This window comes from Suncus etruscus, chromosome 2, assembly GCF_024139225.1.
Source record: "Suncus etruscus isolate mSunEtr1 chromosome 2, mSunEtr1.pri.cur, whole genome shotgun sequence".
Taxonomy (NCBI): domain Eukaryota; kingdom Metazoa; phylum Chordata; class Mammalia; order Eulipotyphla; family Soricidae; genus Suncus; species Suncus etruscus.
In genome coordinates this window covers 4,040,832-4,059,579 of record NC_064849.1, presented here as the reverse complement: position 1 = coordinate 4,059,579, position 18,748 = coordinate 4,040,832, and the positions used below count along the sequence as shown (strand labels likewise).

The 18,748-nt window shown below is 56.9% G+C and overlaps 1 protein-coding gene across 1 annotated transcript in view; it reads right to left on the bottom strand.

Moving 5' to 3' along the window:
* Positions 1–6,072: 6,072 nt before the first annotated feature.
* Positions 6,073–18,748, bottom strand: part of LOC126002050 (transmembrane protein 132C-like) — a 66,510-nt gene continuing 53,834 nt past the window's right edge. The window contains 7 exon segments of the mRNA XM_049769275.1: positions 6,073–7,470; positions 8,355–8,546; positions 8,933–9,209; positions 10,114–10,319; positions 11,497–11,648; positions 15,645–15,696; positions 15,698–15,818. Of these exon segments, the coding sequence (XP_049625232.1) occupies positions 6,385–7,470; positions 8,355–8,546; positions 8,933–9,209; positions 10,114–10,319; positions 11,497–11,648; positions 15,645–15,696; positions 15,698–15,818 (2,086 nt within the window). The 3' untranslated portion in view covers positions 6,073–6,384.

Sequence of the window (18,748 nt, the reverse complement as noted above, 5' to 3'; positions counted from 1 at the left end):
GCTGCAAAAAGTGTCCTGCTGTGCCCTCCACTTCCTTGACCATTCCCCAAGCGGCTGGACCACATCCCTTCACACGTCCCCTCGGTGGATTTCTGGGGATCAGTCCACTGCCACCCCCCCCCACTTTGGCTAAACACATTTGCCAGCAGGAGAGGGCTGGGGCCCTGAGAGCTCCCAGGGTCTGCCAACCCACCCACCATCCTGGACACAAGGGTGCATCAAAGCATGAAAGAAAAGTGTGGGGACCCTGTGCTCCCAGGCGACTGTCTCCATGGTAACTGCCCGCTAATCACTGCTAGGTCATCACACAGGGAGGCACACTGGGGGTGCCCCACCCACGGTTCCCGCTCTGGGAAAGCTACCAAGATCTGCCTTAGGGTTCCCCGCACAAGCTCGGCTCTGCGCAGACCACCCAGCTTCCTTCCTGGCCCCAGGGGGAGCCTCTTACACCCCAAATTTTTCTCATAAAAAGGCTCTTGGAAAACTCCCCCCATCCTCGACGCTGTTCTTAGTCGTTTTCTAAGTGCTGAATGAATGAGGAGGACCCTTAGGGATGACGAATGGAATCAGGATCGGCTGTTCCAGAACCGAGCAAAGGGTCCTGGGACCGAGGGGACCGAGTGGGTGGGGCTGTATGAAGCTGCTAGTACCCAGGATAACCCCGGCGGGGACCCCACCCCAATTCTGAGACATTCTACCTAATTCTTGGATCCACATGCTGACTCACGCTGTTTGCACACCTGTCCAGCAGGAGTTGAACTGGCTGCAGAGCTCTGGCTCTGGGGTTGTGCAAAGTTGGGGGGATGTGGAGGGCATTTGCACTCTTTATTTATTGCCTCATCAAGCTGCGTTTCTGCCTGACATGGACACCACCAGCCTTTTCTCGCCTGTGTGGCTGCTTCACTGCTGACTGGGCCCTTATTTGGTTTGAATTTTGTCGCCTGAATATTTGGGGGTGTCTCCTGCTGTCACATGTCTGGCCTCTGCTGTGCCCTTGAGGTGTGGCACCTTCTCTCTGTTCTTGGGGTGCAGAGACTCCCCCATCATACAGTCTCCTGCTTCTGTGTCTGGTGTCTTCCCTGGTGGGCAGGAGGGACCCGGAACTACACCTTCCCTCCTGGCACAGACAGTAGCTTCTGTGCCTCCACCCTGCGGCCAATGGGTGGACATCGGTTTCTCCCCTTAAAGCCCAGTCGTCCCTGAGCACCGCTTGGGGGGGGATCCCTGAGCAGAGTCAGGAGTAAGTCTTAGTGCAGTAGATGTGGCCCCCAAACAAGCAAAAGATTTGCTGCTGGAACCCCTGGTCAAGTGCTGCTTGAATCTGAATTTGGGGGGTCCTGGGGCTCACACCAGGATCTCACAGAAGTCTGCAGAATACACACCCCTCTACTCACAGACACTAGTTCTTAGGGCTGTGCACGGTATAAAACAAGCCAGTACTGTGCGACAGGGACTTCCTGATGCTTGAGCGTTCTAGGGTGCAAAGTTCTGTTCTCAGACGCTGCGTATCCACGTTCCACCGCACCCCTTCATGTACCACCAGGGCTTCCCCACAGCCCCCTAGCCAGCAGACCCGATCCACCCCCTGCCTCTTCAGTGGAGGACTTGAGGGCCTTGCACTTGACCTGAATGGCGGGACTCACTTCCTCTCAAGTCTGGGGTGCTAGACACCCTGCCTGCACCTGCTGCAGACACAGCCCCACTCCCTGGCGACCCCCACTTTTGGTTCCATCCAATTTTCTTGGTGGTGCTCAGGGGACCATTCAGGATGCCGGAGATTGAACCTGGGTCAGTGTGTACGAAGTAAACACTGAGCCCACAGAACTATCGTTCTGGCCCTTTCCTCAAAGCCATTTTAATTAAAAAAATTTTTTTTTGGTTTTTGGGGCACACCCGGTGGTGACACTCAAGGGTTACTCCTGGCTATGCACTCAGAAATTGCTCCTGGCATAGGGGACCATGTGGGATGCTGAAGGATCGAACCACAATCTGTCCTAGGCTAGTGCGCGCAAGGCAGATGCCTTACCACGTGTGTCATCACTCCAGCCCCTATTTTATTTTATTTCATTTTATTTTGTTTGGTTTTTGGGCCACACTCAGCAGTGCTCAGGGGTCACTCCTGGCTGTCTGCTCAGAAACAGCTCCTGGCAGGCACGGGGGACCCTATGGGACACCGGGATTCAAACCAACCACCTTAGGTCCTGGATTGGCTGCTTGCAAGGCAAACGCCGCTGTGCTATCTCTCCGGACCCGCCTGTTTTATTTTTTAAATTTTTATTAATTTTTTTTAGGGCCACACTCAGCGGTGCTCGGTTTACTCCTGGCTCCGCACTCAGAAATTGCTCCTGGCTCAGGGGATCATATGGGATGTGGGGGGTTGAACCCGAATCTGATCTGGCTCAGTTGCATGCAAAGTCATCATCTTACCACTATGCTACCACTCCGGCCCTCAAAGCCTTTTTTTTTTTTTTTTTTTTTTTTGGCTTTTGGGTCATACCCAGCAGCACTCAGAGGTTACTCCTGGCAAGCTCAGGGAACCATTTGGGATGCCAGAATTCGAACCACCGACCTTCTGCACGCAAGGCAAATGCCCTACCTCCATGCCATCTCTCTGGCCCTTCAAAGCCATTTTTTTTTTTTTTTTTGGTTTTTGGGCCACACCTGGCGGTGCTCAGGGGTTACTCCTGGCTGTCTGCTCAGAAATAGCTCCTGGCAGGCACGGGGGACCATATGGGACACCGGGATTCGAACCAACCACCTTTGGTCCTGGATCGGCTGCTTGCAAGGCAAATGCCGCTGTGCTATCTCTCCGGGCCCTCAAAGCCATTTTTTAAAAAACTTTTTTGATTGATTGATTGAATGGTTTTTGGGCCACACCCAGTGGTGCTCAGGGGTTACTCCTGACTCTGCACTCAGAAATCACTCTTCGCAGGCCTCAAAGCCATTTTTATTTATTTTTTATTTTTTATTTGTTTATTTTTTTTTTTGGCCACATCTGTTTGATGCTCAGGGGTTACGCCTGGCTAAGTGCTCAGAAACTGCTCTTGGCTTGGGGGGACCATATGGGACGCTGGGGGATCGAACCGCGGTCCTTCCTTGGCTAGCGCTTGCAAGGCAAGCACCTTACCTCTAGCGCCACAAAGCCATTTTTAATGTGGAGTTTGTTTTTATTTCGTTACTCATCTAGTTTGGCTTTGGGGCCATACCTGGCAGTGCTCAGGGCTTGCACCTGGCTCTGCGTTCAGGGCTCACTCCTGATGAGACTCAGGAAGACCCTCTGTGATGCCGAAGATCAAACCCGGGGTATCCACATGCAAGGTCCACACCCTCCCTGCTGTGCAGCCCCTTGGCCCTCGATGTGGAAAATGCAGATTCTCATGACACATTTTTTGCTTTGGGAGCATGGATGAAAAGTCGGAGAAGTCTGCTCTTTACTCGAGACAGCTGATTTGTTTCCTCTGAGCAAACGAGTCATCAGCACAGCTGTGCTGGCAGTTCTGGCCCTTCTCTAGGACCCTGAGATAACAGTGAGTCCCTCTTTTCCTGCTGGTGGCCCCCTGAGTGAATTCACCTGTGACAGGATATGGGAGGGAGGGCTTCCTGAGAAGCAGGGGCTATGTTATTAGATAAGATTAAAAATAGAGACCACCTGGGTGGCAGTTAAGGTGCCTATGAGGCGGGGTGGGACTAGAGGTACCCTCAGGCTGTCTGTGTGCCTGACACCCAGCTTTGGCCCCTGCCCAGCGTGGCCCCACAACCTAAGCCTGGAAGAGAAGCCTCACACAAAGCAAAGTGCCTATAAGGTATCCCTTCCCCCAAGGCCCTCTTCCTTTTGAGACATTTTTTGGTTTGTTTTGGGTCACACCCGCCATCGCTCAGGGGTTCCTCCTGGCTCTACGCTCAGAAATTGCCCCTGGCAGGCACAGGGGACCATATGGGATGCTGGGATTCAAGCCGTCGTCTTTCTGCATGCGAGGCAAATGCTCTGCCTCCATGCTATCTCTCCGGCCCCCTTTTGAGATCTCAATCCCACCTGGATGGTCAGATCCACCCACATCTGGGATGTGGCGGACTATTTTGAATAAAGAATAAAAGATGCTACCTGGGGAGCAGGTAGGGAGGGGGAGAAGCAGCAGCCACAAGGGAGACACACAGAGCTCCTGAGAGAGAGAGACATGAGTTAGACAGCCATGGCACAGAGGCTGCATATGCCGGACAGGGCCTTGGAATAAAAGTGAGCTGACTCCGATGTTTTGTTTTGTTTTGGGGCCACACCACAGCCAGCTGTGCTCGGGTTACTCCTGCATCTGTGTTTGGAACTTGCTCCTGGCGAGCTCGGGTACCATGTGGGATGCCAGGGATCGAACCCAGGACTGTCCTAGGTTGGCAGCATGCAAGACAAATACCCCACTGCTGTGCCCCAGACTCGGATGAAACTTTGACTGCTTATGAATTATTTCTCCGCCATTATCCCGCGTTTTCAGACCTGCGAGCAGCCTCACCCAACACACTTTATACATTTTTGTTTGTTTGTTTTTGGGCCACACCCGGTGGCTCTCAGGGGTTACTCCTGGCTATGTGCTCAGAAATGGCTCCTGGCTTTGGGGACCATATGGGATGCCGGGGATCAAACCCAGGTTCATCCTAAGTCAAGGCAAATGCCCTACTGCTACGCTATCACTTCAGCTCCTGGACGTTATACTTTATCAATAAATCAACCCTTGGCTGTTCTCAAACACTTTCCAGCTCTCTGTAGAAAAGGCTTCTCTAACGTGCCTGGTGTCCTTTTGTCCCTTTACGACCCCTGTCCCTGCCCTGCTCTGTGCTCCGACAAACCTTAGGGTGCCTCTCAGCAAGAACTTCTATTGTTGGGGTCACCTTAGGTCCCGGTTTGGGGCCCAGATATGGGAAGGTCTCAGTTATTGAAGCCCAGCTGCACTGTCCTTTCTGTGCCCCTGAAAATGTGCCCATGCCTGTCTTCTGTGCCCTCATCATCACAGCCTCCCTGACTCCCAACTCTAGCAAAGCAGCTGGGACCGGAACCAAGGGTGACAGTGGTGCTTGGGCTGCCTCCCACCAAATGGAAGATTCACTATCCCGAGATGGTTCTGCAGGCCAGTGTCTAGTCACCGGAGGCTTGGGGCACTTGCTTCTCTCCCCCCATGCTGACCCCGTGAGGCAGGGATGGGGGTGGAGGTGAGGACCCTCATGACAGAGATTTCTAGAAGCTGGCACCAGACCTACCCGGTGCTCACACACGCCCCATCGGTGGGCTTCAGAACCCCCACCCCCTAGTCCAGCTAGTGTGAGGAGACTTGAAGGGGCTACAGGTGGGGACTCTTGAAATCCCACCCAGGAGGAAGAGCAGCCCCTTAACATCCCCAGTGGCTGGTGGCACCCCACAGGCCCCACTTCAGGGAGCCTATGGGAGTCTGGAGCCAAGTCTGGACTCATGTGAGGCTAATTTAGGGTAATAAAAATGGCTTTACAAAAAAAAAATTGGTTCCTAGGAAGAGAGAAATAAGTAATGGAGCCAGAGAGACAGTGGGCGCTGTCTCCCGGGGGCTGGGCCAGCCACTGACCTCTCATCTTTCTTTCCTCCTGACTTCAAAGAAACTTCAGGGGTCACACTTGATGCCCCCGTCAAGATGCCTAGCAGCCTTGAGCTGGGCCTGGTCCACAGGAATGTAGCTGAGAACAGAGCTATGGCCTCTGCCTGTGGTTGTCTGAACATGCGTGCCCAACCCTGACCCAAGACAACTTGCTTATTTTCCAGTGCAGGGAAATCTCGACCAGGCCGTGGTGCAGGAAATAGCTAGAGGGCCCCGAAAGGACAGGGTGGTCTTTACTCTGAGACCCCCCAGGGACTGCGGGTTGATTTGGGGGACAGCAGTTGGCAGAACCGGAGAACTAAGCTCCCTTGACCCCCGTGACTTGGTCAGTGCCGGGAAAGTTCTAACCCACCTTGTGAAGCCAAACGGAACTGGGCCGTCTGGTGCTCGGAGCAAGGAGCAGGGTAGCCCGCGTCTGTGTGTGTTCTTGTCCGGCCACAAGACCAGACATAGCAGGGTGGCGTCTGTCCCTTTTTATTTGTCTTTTGCATTTTTTTAAACAAAGGAATTTTGGTAGCTTCTCTGTTCTACTGAGAGTCATGAGGCCCCCCGTGGTCATGGAATGTCCCAGGCACAATCCGGGCTGCCGGACACCATGGGTCCTGTTCCGCCCTCAGGAGAAGCCTCTTCCCTGGGCGACTTGGCCCAGAGAGGTGCTCTGTGGAGTTTCCCAGTCTTTCCAGGCTGCCGGGTGCCAGGGGTGGAATCCGGAGACCCTGGGGGTGCTGTCCCTGCTGCTGCCGCCCCTTCCCACTTGCACCAAGGGGAGCACCTAGACCTTTTCTCTGAATTCCTCCAGGTAGAGTCTGAGCTCGTTGGGGACAGCCGAGTCCAGGCCCACATTGGAGTGCCCCCACGTGAAGTTCTCGGCACGGCCCCGGAGGATGGAGCCGCTGGGGGGGATGGCGGTGAACTTCACCTTTTTGAGTGTGGATGTGGATGTGGGTGAGTGGGGAGGTCCCGGTTCAGCCCCCCGGGTCTGCCTGCATGCCCCCTTCTGGGAAGCCTCACTGCACCGTGGCGGCCGGTCGCCACCCGTGCTGCCCCCCGGGTCCCCGTCGATGACGGTCGTGTGCTGGCCAGAGGGCAGTGGTGGGGCGCCGAGGTGCTCGGGCTCGTGGCCCAGCCACACCCAGTCGTGCGAGTGGCTGACGGCAGTGGCCTGGCCCTCCAGGGGAAACTGCTTGTGCCGGTACTTGAGGGCGAAGGTGGCGCAGTTGGCCAGGAAGACCAGGATGGCCAGGCCGAAGACGCCCAGCAGCGCGTACATGCCCACCTCCAGGTCGCTCAGCCCGCGCTGTCCAGCATCTGCCCGAGGTGCCCCCACGGGCCCTGGGAAGCGGGTCAAATCCAGCCGCGTGCCCTCAGCAGGGGCCATGTCCAGCCGGCCAGTCTCTGCCACCCTGGTGTTTGTGGGGGCAGTGGTGGGAGCCAAGTCCTGGGCTGCTGCTTCTTTCTCCTCTTCCTTCCTTCTTTCTTCCTCTAGCTCCGTGGAGGCACTGCCACCCATGGGTTCCTCCTGCCACCGGCCACCCGCCTGGCTTCTCGCCTCCCCCGGCCCCTCGTCCTCACGGCCGCCGCCGAACTCCACCCTGACATGGGCGAGGCCGGCGGCCAGCACGCTCCTGCGCTTGCTCTTCTGACAGGCCTCGGCGATGCTCAGGTCCACGCGCACCAGCGGGCCATGGCCCTCCCCCTCGGCCCGCACGGCCGGCCACCGGGGCCACGGGGTCTGCACCACCGACACCACGGCCGCGTCCAGGGAGGTGGCCGTGAGTGCGAAGTCCTGCGGGTCGTAGAGGTCCAGGGGTGCCGTGGAGCCGTCGCTGAACTGCAGCCAGATGCTGAGCACGGCTTCCTGCGGGGACACACGGTCAGGGCGCCTGGGTGCCGGGACAAGCCACCCCGAGGATCCTTCACCTCCTGGTAACTGGACAGCCCGTCCCTGTGGCTGGAACTGTCCAGAATCCCCCAGGCCCAGGGAAGTCCCCCTCGCCCCCATTTTCCAGAGGCATGTGACCTCTGGCCACCATTCTGCCCTCACTGGGAACACATGCCTCCCTCAGGTGCATCCTGGATGTGAGCAGGACAGGGAGGCCCTTAGGAGTCCCGGCGGGTCACACAGCTAACGGTGACCTCTGAGGCAAGATGACCCCCTAGAAGGCAGGACAAACCCCACAGAGCAGGATGGACCCTCATACCTCCTCCTGCTCATGTAGCCCTGCACTGTGAGTCTCTCTCTCTTTTTCTCTCTCACATACTTCCTTTCACTCACTTTCTCATTCACTCACTTTATCTCTTACTCCTCACTCAAACATTAACTCAAACACTTCATTTCTCACACTCCCTCTTCTCACTCTCATTTGCTTGCTCTCATATTCGTAGTTACTCAACACACCCAGAGCACAGTATTGTGGAGATGATGGGGTGGGGGTGTCTGCACGCCAGAGGGGGCATGTGGGGGCAGAGACAGAGCAGGGACATGTGGCATAAAACCAGATACCATGACACCACAGACACCACAGGAACCACAGACACCACCAGGGTGGGAGAACACACAGGACAGCTGGGAAGGCGCTCATTGGCTCTGAACACGAACATGGCCAGCTGAGGGTGGGGAGTGGGTTGCAGTTCAGAGACTGCTCAGGAGAGGCAGCACCGGGGCCCTTGTGGCAGTGACGTGTGGTCATTCCTCTGTGGCTCCCCCAGCTCTCCCCGAGGCAGGGCCCAGTCCCTCCCCACCTGCTTGGGGGTCCGCAGCAGCTCCTGGGCCATGACCGTGGCTGTGACGGCCTTGCTGTGCTGGGCGCCCGGGCGCAGGCTGACAGACAGCCCCGCCACCAGCTGGACAGTCAGCTCGGTCACCGACACTCTCTCATCCAGCACCGTCACTGTCTTCTCAGCCAGGATGGAGTCGGACAGAGGGGACAGCACCTGGGGGCAAGACAAGACCAGCTGGCCAGGTTCCCAGGGCATGGCTGGACCCTCCTGAGCATCCAGACCAGGGAGGACCTGTGGGAAACTGAGGGTGGTCTGAGCACTGATGTGGGAGTAACAGCACTTCTCTATAGAAGTGGCATGCCGGGAGGATTCTGGGGCTCAGGGGTTATCTGGCTGCAGAACGGGGACAGAGGGAGGCACAGAGCCACAGAACCTAGAGGGTGTGAGGTCAGGGGTGCGGAATCCCGTAGTAGCCGTGGGAATTTGGGGACATGGTGGAGGGTGCCCCCAGTGTGTAAACAAGGCTCCAGGTGGATCCCAAGACCTGCCCCCTGCTGTCTCCACCCCACGCTATCGTGGAGGCTTGAGCCCACGCCCACCTGGATGGTGACCATGCCGACTTCCCGGCCCACCAGGACGCCATCATCCTGCAGCGTGGCCACGTGGGGCTGCTCGAGCTTGGTGAAGGTGGCCACCAGCTGGGTGATGTCCAGCTGCCAGTCGGGCCCCAGCAGCAGGTGGGGCGGCTCCCAGGGCCCAGATGCCTGGGCCGCGAACTGGGCAAGCACCCGCACTGTGGCGCGCTGGAACTGCAGGGCACAGCCCCGGCCTCGCCTCTCTTCTTCCTCCTCCTCGTCCTCACTCTCCCGCGTGGCCCTGGTGGGGGGCAGGTGCTCTGAGGCCTTGGCTCAGCTCCTCAGGGGCCACCCTGACCCATACCCCCCCCCAGCTCTGCACAGCCCCACACAATGTAAGCAGGAAGTTCATCTATATACAGGGCATTGATGGGGGAATGTTGACTCTCCCACAGACTGAACATTTTAGAATAGTCTATAAGTTCTAGATAATTTGGGGGGGGGTTTGGGCCACACCTGGCAGCATTCAGGGGTTATTCCTGACTCTTCTCTCAGAAGTCGCTCCTGGCAGGCTCAGAGGACCATATGGGATGCCTGGAATCGAACCCAGGTCCATCTCTGGTCTGCTACATGCAAGGCAAATGCCCGACCACTATGCTATCCCTCTGGTGCCATAAGTTATAGAACATTCTATAAGTTCTCTGGACTGCATTGTGTCCTGTACTGCTCAGCACCCACCCACACACTTGGTTCCTTTACAGTGAAACTACCTTTAGTCATGTCTAGGATGAGAGGCACCAAGCTAACCCTCTGACCTCGACCCAGCTGGACGGTGGCCAGACTGGGATTCGAACCCAGCTCTGAAATTCTGACTGACTCGTGTGTTTGTGTGTGTGTGTGTGTGTGTGTGTGTGTGTGCGCGCAAACCCCATCCCTGAGCAGGACCAGCAGGACCAGCATGTCAAGGGGTAAATCAAGGTCCCCTCTTTGTACAGAGGAGACAGTGACCCCGTCTGTGGGCCATTGCACTCATGAATGACCCTTTATCCAGAACTCTGTGTGCAGAAGAGGAAGGACTGAATCATTCATTCACAGGAGCCGGGTGGGCTCAGAGGGTCTGGGGCAGGAAATACATTTTGATTGGGGGATCCGATTTGGAGAGAGCCCCAGAGTGGGGCCTGCACCCCGGGGGCGCCACGCCTCACCTCTTACTGGTGCCGATGGGGACCCGCCAGCCTTTGATCTGGCTCAGCTCCGTGTCTGACACCCAGACCTGTAGAGGCAGCAAGGGCGCCCACACGGTCACCCGCAGGACCCCACTGAGATGCTGGAAAGAGAAGTTCACGGCCGCGTCCACCTGGCCCCTGGTCTCTTTGCCGTTGACAAGCACATGGTCACAGCGCTCGGACACCTGCAGGGACAGTGAGGGGCAGAGGGGAGGTTTCCCAGGGCCTGGGACCCCTCGTTCATGTGGCCTCTTCCCTGGCAAAGCCCATGGGGCCCTAAGATGAGGCAAGTGGAGGGAGGCAGGATACAGGCTATTGGCCACACCAGATCGTGGGTCCGAGGCTCACGCCGACTCCAGAGGTGCTCACCGGGGTCAATGGCTAATCTTGCAGGCCAGGGCTGTCTCCCTTCCTGTGGGGACTCATGTGGAGCCACTTGGGTGGGGATCCCTGGGCCCATATTACTCCATAACTGAAGTCCCTGAGGGGAACAGGCATCATCGTTTTATCTTCGATATTTTGGTTCCATACAACAACTGCTCATAAAAAGCTCAAAATATGGATTATTGGAAGATGGAGAGATGCAGGGAAGGAGGGACAGAGGGACAGAGGGATGGAAGGACAGACAGAGGAAGGGAGGGATGGAAAGAAAGAGGGATGGACAGCTGGACAGAAGGACTGAGGACAGATGAATGGGTGGGTGGGAAGATGAGGAGGAAGAATGAACAGTGCTTGGGGGACCATAAGGGATGCCGGGGACCGAACCTGGGTAAGGCACATGCCCTCCCCCAATGGACTATGGCTCTGGCTTCCTCCTCCTCCTCCTCCCCTCCCCATTCCTCTTCCTCCTCCTCCTCCTCCTCCTCCCAGATCTGTCAGGCAGCCGCCTCCCTCTTTCCTTTGAATCTCTATAATTTATGCGAAGATTCATTAGCGCACACCGGAGGCCATAGGGCTTTTTTAATTTTTAGAAATAAAGTTCTTTTGAATATTTTTAATGCAACTTCTCGAGCACCTTTGCCGCATGTAGCCGTGTGTGTCTACACTGGCTGCCTGCTACTGTGCATAGGGTCTGTAGTTCTAGATGGATCTGAAACCTTGTAGTCCCCTCCACCCCCACCAAGCACCCCTGAGTGCCCCATGATGGCTGGGGCAGACCCCCTCACTGACCATCTGCCTCTGCTCAGGGAACTGGGACAGACCTATGAGCCACTTGCTCTGTGGATACGGGGTTCTGGGGTTGGTCCCCCTGGGGGACTGGACAGGGAACCCGAGGGTACATGGGGGCGAGGGAAGTGTGTGGGCAGCAGAGAGAAACGGTGGGTGCTGGGAGGCTGAAAGGAGACAAGGCCGGCCACTCACTTTGAGGACATCCTGGTCAGCAGACACACACTGCACAGATCCTGAGATGTCTGTCACGGCCCCGTCTGCCTCCACCGCCACCGTCCGGACCGGCAAGACCACTGCCCTGCCCGTAAGCACGGCTGTGTTCAGCAGCTCTGAATCCTGCGGGAAGCCGAGGTAGGTCAGCAGGCTGGGGCGGGGGACCCTGCACGAAGGTGGGACCCAAGTGGACAGCAGGACCAGTAGACTCACATCCAGAGCTGCAGCATTTCCCTTCAAGCAGTTTTTGCTCCTTTCCATCCTGCCCCAGGGACACGGTCGCAATGGTTGGAATGCCAGCAGCTTGTTGGCAGTTTGAGATTGACTATCCCCTGAGGAACCATGTCTGAGGGAATTTGTCCTTCCTACTCTGCTCTGATTCTGGAACTTTCCTTTCAGACACAGAGCAGGCCGCCTCCTGCCCTGTCTCTGGACATTTGGATGCAGGAGGTGGCAGCCTTATGCTGTTGTGCCCAGCGGCTTCTCCTGACCATCAGCATGAGTCACTCTCCAACGAGGGCCCAGATTCTGGTTAGGGACCACGGTGCCCTGCTGGCTGGCTGCTGCTGGGGACAGACAGTTGGGTCCAAGCTGCAGTGGCAGCAGAAGGTCTGGGGCTGAGTGGGCTGGGCAGCAGAGTGTGGTCAAGGCCAACTCTGGTAGGGGCCAGTGGCTATTTATATGATCGGATGATCAGGAAGCATTATGTACACATGGAAGCTTCTGGAACTGCAGCTGCAAAGGCCATTTCCTCTCCCAGAGTAACATGGCTTTCCCCCCCACAACCATGTTTCCCAGGTAAAAGAGAGGAAAGAGGGAATTCCAGAGCCACCTCTTCTTGCCACCACATTCCCTATGATTTTCCAGAAGGATCTAAGAGGAAAGTGTGGGGGGCAATGACCTCCTGTCCTGGGCCCTGGGGAGGAGCAGTGGCAAGACAGTGAGTGGGAGCTACAGGAAGACACCCCTACATTTGGGAGAAAGCAGGACCCCCGTGCCCCAAGGACACATGCCTGCCCAAAGACAGTCTTTGTTTTCTTTGTTTTGTTTTGGGGTCACACCCGGCGGTGCTCAGGGATTACTCCTGGCTCTGTGCTCAGAAACTGCTCCTGGCAGGCTCGGGGGACCATATGCGATGCTGGGTCCATTCCTGGTCAGCTGCGTGCAAGCAAGAGTCCTACCACTGTGCTATCTCTCCAGCCCCCTGGACACAGTCTTAATCTGGCTCATTTTCCTGCCTCTGGGTGTTGGGTCTACCTAGACGACAGGTGCTGCCAGTCTGAGGGACCACAGAACAGGGAGCCGAGCCCCCAGGATGAGACATCTGTGTCCCAGAACCACAGGCCTCCGGCTGGCCCGAGCAGCACCTGAGTGGCTTGGCCGGCAGAGACATGCCTAGAACTTTCCGGCCTGGTGTCGAGAGATCCAGCTCCACAGCTGGTGATGTGAGTGGTCAAATGTGCCTAGTCCCAGGTTCTCAGGGTCCGAGGGGTCCCAGGCCCAGAGTCGGCTCTGAAAGTGGGCTGTGCTCCCTAAATTCAGCCCAGCCGTGCTCTCAATAGCTCAAGCAGAGGCCAGGAGGGCCAAAATCTCTCTGCCTCTGCTCATCCTGGGCCGGTGCTGGCAGAGAAAACTTTCCCTGTCAGCAACCCCTGCCTGCATCCCTCAAAAGCGAAGGATGTTGCCTTACCCAGGGCCCCGCTGGGCTCCAGCACCCCTGAGCCAGGGATCTATCCAGCTCAGCAGCTGGCACAGACGTGTGGACGATGGTGCCCCCTGGTGGCCTCCATTGGGATCGCATGGAGAGGCTCCAGAAGGAAAAAGCCCTTTTATTGTCCCATCTGGTCCCACCCTCAGGGACTGCTCTCCCAGGCTACTCGTCCGACTCGCTCTCTACCTGAGTGGGTAAATGTCCTAGAAATTTCATCCAGGGGTGATAGCACAGCGGGGAGGGCATTTGCCTTGCGCATGGCTGACCCAGGTTGGATCCGTGTATCCTATTGGGGTGCCCCCCAAACAGAAAAGTTTTTCTGGGTGGGGGTTGGGCCACATCTGGTGACGCTCAGGGGTTACTTCTGGCTCTGCACTCAGAAATCGCTCCTGGAAGACTAGGGGGACCATATGGGACGCAGGGAATCAGGACCGGGTCAGCCGCTTGCAAGGCAAATGTCCTACTACAGTGCAAATGCTCCAACGCCCCCACCCCACCTTAATCCTTAAAGGGGCAGGCCCCTCTTATTTGACCAGGGACCATAAGAATCTATGATTCCTTAGAAGCCCCTCTGTCCTGGACCCTAAGGAGCTGGTTCCCTGAGAGACGCCCAACTGGAAGGACTGACTTGGCATCCCTGTGGTTTCATGTGGGAAGGAGCCAGTAAAAACAAGGCCCCCCGTGAAGCTGGGGTGCGTGACCCCCCCAACCCTCCTGAAGAAACAGGGAACTGAGGTCAGCAGAAGTGACGTCAGGAACCACAGCTCTGTTGCTAAGCATCAGTGAGCACTGAGTGCATGAGTCCAACACTGGTACTGGCTCTCATTTCCCAGCTAGCTGGTGCCTTTGTCTTTAGAGCAAACCAGGAATATGGACAATGAGATTTGGGGTCTCCTACATCAGACCTGGGGTCCTCCCTCCCTGCTTTCTCACTCAGTGCACAGCAGAGTGTGTGGCCTCCCAGGGGGCCAGCGGACCAGCGCCCCTCCCCCTCCCGTGCTCAGGTCCAGGGACCTTTGGCAAATCCGCAGAGAACTGTTTAGCTTCCCCCGCGCCCTGGCCCGGCTTTGCGTATTTAATCGTGAGAAGCTAAAGCCCTAATCCGGCTGTCAGGGTCCTCCCCTCTGCTCGGTGGCTGATGTGCCAACAAATGAAGCCTGAGAGGAAAAAGGACCCACGGTCGTCTTCAAAAGCTTAAGAAGCAGCGTCGGCTCATGGGAGATGGGCTGAGGGCGACGCGTGCCTGTTGCAGGGGAGGGGTCCCCACCAGCGAGGAGGATACATTCAAGCTCTCCCTTCCTTGCCCCTCTGTCTTTGTTTTGGGGCCACAGCTGGCAGTTACTCCTGGCTCTGCACTCAGAAATCCACTCCCTGGCAGGCTCAGGCACCATATGGATGCTGGGGATAGAACGCAGGTCAGCTACATGCACGGCAGTACCTCCTTCCCTGCTGTACTATTGTTCTGGTCCCCACCTCACTTTGCTTCAAGGCTGTGCCTTTTCTCCCACCCAGGCTGGGCTGGAGTGCTAGAAAATAGAATCTGCCCATAGATTTGGATCCCAGCATGGAGCTGCTTCTGCATTGGGGATATTTGAAGAGATGGGATGTTGGCTGGCTTTGTTTTGGGTCACACGTGCAGTGCTCAGACTCTGGAAAACAAAGCTGCCCCTTGGCACCTAGGTTGCACCTGGTTCTAAGGAAGAAACTTCCCAAAAACACCCCCTTGGCCACACTGTCCTGAGGTCAGGTCAGCACTGGGATGAAAGGCCTTAACTTCCCCCAAACTGGCCATGAGCAGTAATGACCATGGGCACTGCTTGGCTCTGGTCCCCATCACATCTCTTCAAATGGCCAAAGACTTGCCGAAGGGCCTGAGCGATAGCGCAGCATGGAGGGTGTTTGCCTTGTGCATGGCTGACCCAGGTTCAATTCCTGGCATCCCATAGGGATGCAGTGTCAGGAATGGCTCCTCAGTGCAGAGCCAGGCGTAACCCCTGAGCACCACCGAGTATGGCCCAAAAAACAAACAAAAAATGTTTTGCTAGAGCAACATGTAGGAGAGGCCGCAGCTTCTCTAACATGCGTCATCCAGTGTCTGATCTACAAACTTCCTGCAGAATCTGCTGTGAGGCCCGGAACCTTCCAGGCCTTGTGGAAGAGTTCCAGGGACCATGGGACCAGGCCATGGTGTCCCTGCTTGTCTGGCACTGTGGGAAGGGGACCAGGGCTCATCCCCTGGACACAGGAGCATGGGCTCGCAAGGGCCCCTTCAGCTGGATGCAGGTGGGGGGAAGCAGGGCTGTGTCCTGGGGAGCCCAGATGTGGGGGTGAGTGGGGCACCACACAGCAAGGGGGTCTCCGGGTAACAGGGCCACGGAATCCAGTGTACACAGGTCGGGTCACTCACCATGGCCAGGGGGCACGATGGCCTCCAGGTCCTTGTGGCTGACGATGATGTCGGCCACGGCAGAGCTGGGTGCCCCCGGCGTGAGGGTACTCCACCTGCCATCGCACTGGCTGGCTCCCGGCTGGGCTGGCACCCGAGATCTCAGGTCCAACTGAGCCCACCACACTGGGCTGCCCACTGCTCCTGAAAGGGGCAGAGACAGGGCTGGGAACCAGGCCACATGTGTGGGAGTGCCTGAGGGCCTCGCTCCTCGGGCTATGAGTGGGATGGGTGAGGAAGGGCATGGAGGAAGGAGAGAAGAGGAAGAAGGGAGGAGGAAGGAGCAGGGAGAGAGAGGGCGGGAGGACTGGGAGGATTCAGAGCCACCCAGACTCTGAGCCACCATTGCTTCTGAGGGCCACTGTGCTGCTACAACTCAGAGATTGGGGGAGAGGTTTTGGCCAAGGGTCTCATGGTACAGGACCACACTCGTCTCTTGCCTCATCGAGGCTTCTGAGAAAAGCATCTGGCGCAGACTGGCAGAATCCTGTCATGGCGTGGCCACCTGCCGTCTGCAAGGTCTGGCAGTGGCTACAGAGCATGCACTTTGGGGCTGGCCCAGGCTCCCGAGAGCAAATGACTTGGAGACATGGCTCCCCCATTGTCTGTCCATCTATATCCTATCCGTCTCCATCTCATTCCACTCAGATGCTGTGTTTGCTCGCAGCTGTGCTGGGCCAGAGGTCTCGAGGTCCGGGGCAGATGGAGTGTAAAAGCAGGAGTTCCAAAAAGGGGCTCTACCCCCCCCCCCCCAAGGGGCTCCTGACAGCCGATAATACCTATCCCCTGCTGGGTGCAGACTGATTGCCGTAAGTCTCGAAAGAACATTTCAGAATTGGCTTTTTAAAAAGCTCTTTACTCAAAAGCAAATAAATTCCCTCAATAGTTCACAATAGAGTTGGATCACTGAAACTCGATATGCACAACCTCCTTAGCTCCTGAAACTCTTTCTGGTAAGAAAATGAAGCCTGAGGTGCCGTGCTGAGACCCCAGGGACCCCATGTCACCCTGCAGGGACCGGGACGAGCTGGCTGGTCCCGAGCCCTCAGCCTGATGAGCAGCGACAGTAACAAGATGAAGGAATCAGCCCCGGGATGGAAACAGCCTCCTGGGCACGGCCACTCGGACCCGCTTGGCTGGGCTCATTTGAGCTCAGGCGTAGTTCATGATGGCCACGGGCACCTGGGCCCTTGGGGACAGGTAGGATCAGAATGTCCCAGTGACCCCAAGTCAGCACCGACCCCCCCCCCTCCACCGGGCGCTCTCCGAGGTGCTGAACTGGATCACGTTTAGCCACCTATCTCAGACCACTCAGAATCATCCTGGCTGGCTCCCCAGGAAAGGGGGGTTCAGGAACTGAGCACTGCGGGGGAAGCAAGGGGTACCACAGGGCTCCAGTCCTGCTCCTCTGGACCCCTTTTCTTCCTCATGTCTGTGCAGCTGGGTCTGTACAGGGGGGCATCACTCTTGACTGTGGGGCAGATGGGGGGACTCTGGGAAGACCTCAACCCAGTACCCTCCCAATCCTGTATTCCTGAACCCCATAATCTCCATTCCCTATACCCCATAACTCTATAAACTCAGTCCTGTACCCCTGAACTCCATAACTCCAGCCCTTTACTCCTGAGCCCCATAATTCATCCCAGTAACCCCGGAACCCTATATCTCCAACCCTGTACCCGCTGAACACCCATGACTTCATTCTTGTACCCCCTGAAATCATAACTCCAGCCTGTACTCCTGAACTCTATAACTCCATCCCTATATCACGGAACCCCATAACCTCAACCCTGGTGGGAAACCAGTAATCATGTGGGGGGACAGTCTGGAATAAGATCCACAACATGGGGTTTTCAGGCTCCTCCATCCCCAGTGCTTCCAGCAAAAGGCAGTGGGCAGGACCTTGAGTCTGTCAACATTCCTGACCTCCTGCTGCTGCCAGGGAAACCGCCGCTGAAAGAAGGGAAGAAACCACAAGCATCTCCTGTGAGAATCCATGTCTGGTGGCTGTGGAGCCTGCCTGGCAGGGTGTCTCTCATCACCTTAAAGCACACCCTGCTTTTCACATCCAGGGCACCACACCCCACTTTCCCTAGTCCCCCTCACCCCCATCTTTCCCTAAGCACAGAAGCACACAAGCTATTGGAATCCCCAACGTCCCCACCTGGTTGGCCGACCGAGCTCGCACCCCACTCTCCACCAATATCAAAATTCCTCTCCGACCCATGATAACCAGAGTTCCACTCCCAAAGTGGCTGGGGGGGGGGGGCTTCTTTGTGGGATCCCACCTCACCAGTGGCTTCCAGTCTTGGGACGTGACTTCACCAGGGTCATTTACAGCTTAGGTCTCGGGGTTCGAGTGCTTGATCCACGACACTGTGCCTGGCCTGGCTGTTGGGGACTGCAAGCCCCCGAGTGTGCAGGAAGGTCTTCCTACTGGACCCCGTGTCTGTGCTCAGCTGCACCAAGCCTGAGGCTAATGCAGGGCGTGTTGAGAGCGTGCGAGCTCAGGGCTCAGAGTCCCTCTTATGGCCGGCCATATGTTCCCCTGCCCAGTAACAGATAGGACCCCAAACTCTGTCCCCCAGAGCTGAGGGGTGACCACTCGGATGGGGCGGACAAGCAGGTCATGACCTCAGCAGGACCCTGTCCCTAACATCCTTCATGGATGCATGGTTGGCTGGGACACTGGGGAGTCAGCTCTGAAGCTCTCCGAATGCTCAGCTAGATGCTTTCAAGCCAGTGCTCAGCTCCCTGGCTGCACACCGGCTGGGCCACCCTGTGTCTACACAACACTCATAGGGTCCTGAATGCACATGGTGAGGTGACAACGGGCTGCTGGCCCCATGAATCACAAAATTGGGACTGAGAGGGGACCCTGGGGACCCAGGTTCAAGCAGGGTGTGTGTGTGTGAGTGATCCTGCTATGAGACCCAGAGAACCCCTAGTTTGTCTGGCCAGGAGATGTCGGCTTCTTTCCAAAGAGCCCCCCCCACTAGAAGAAGGCAAAAGAGGGGAGTCCCCCCATCCAGCCCATCATCAGGGACCTCAAAGTCAAAGCAGATGTGGTCCTG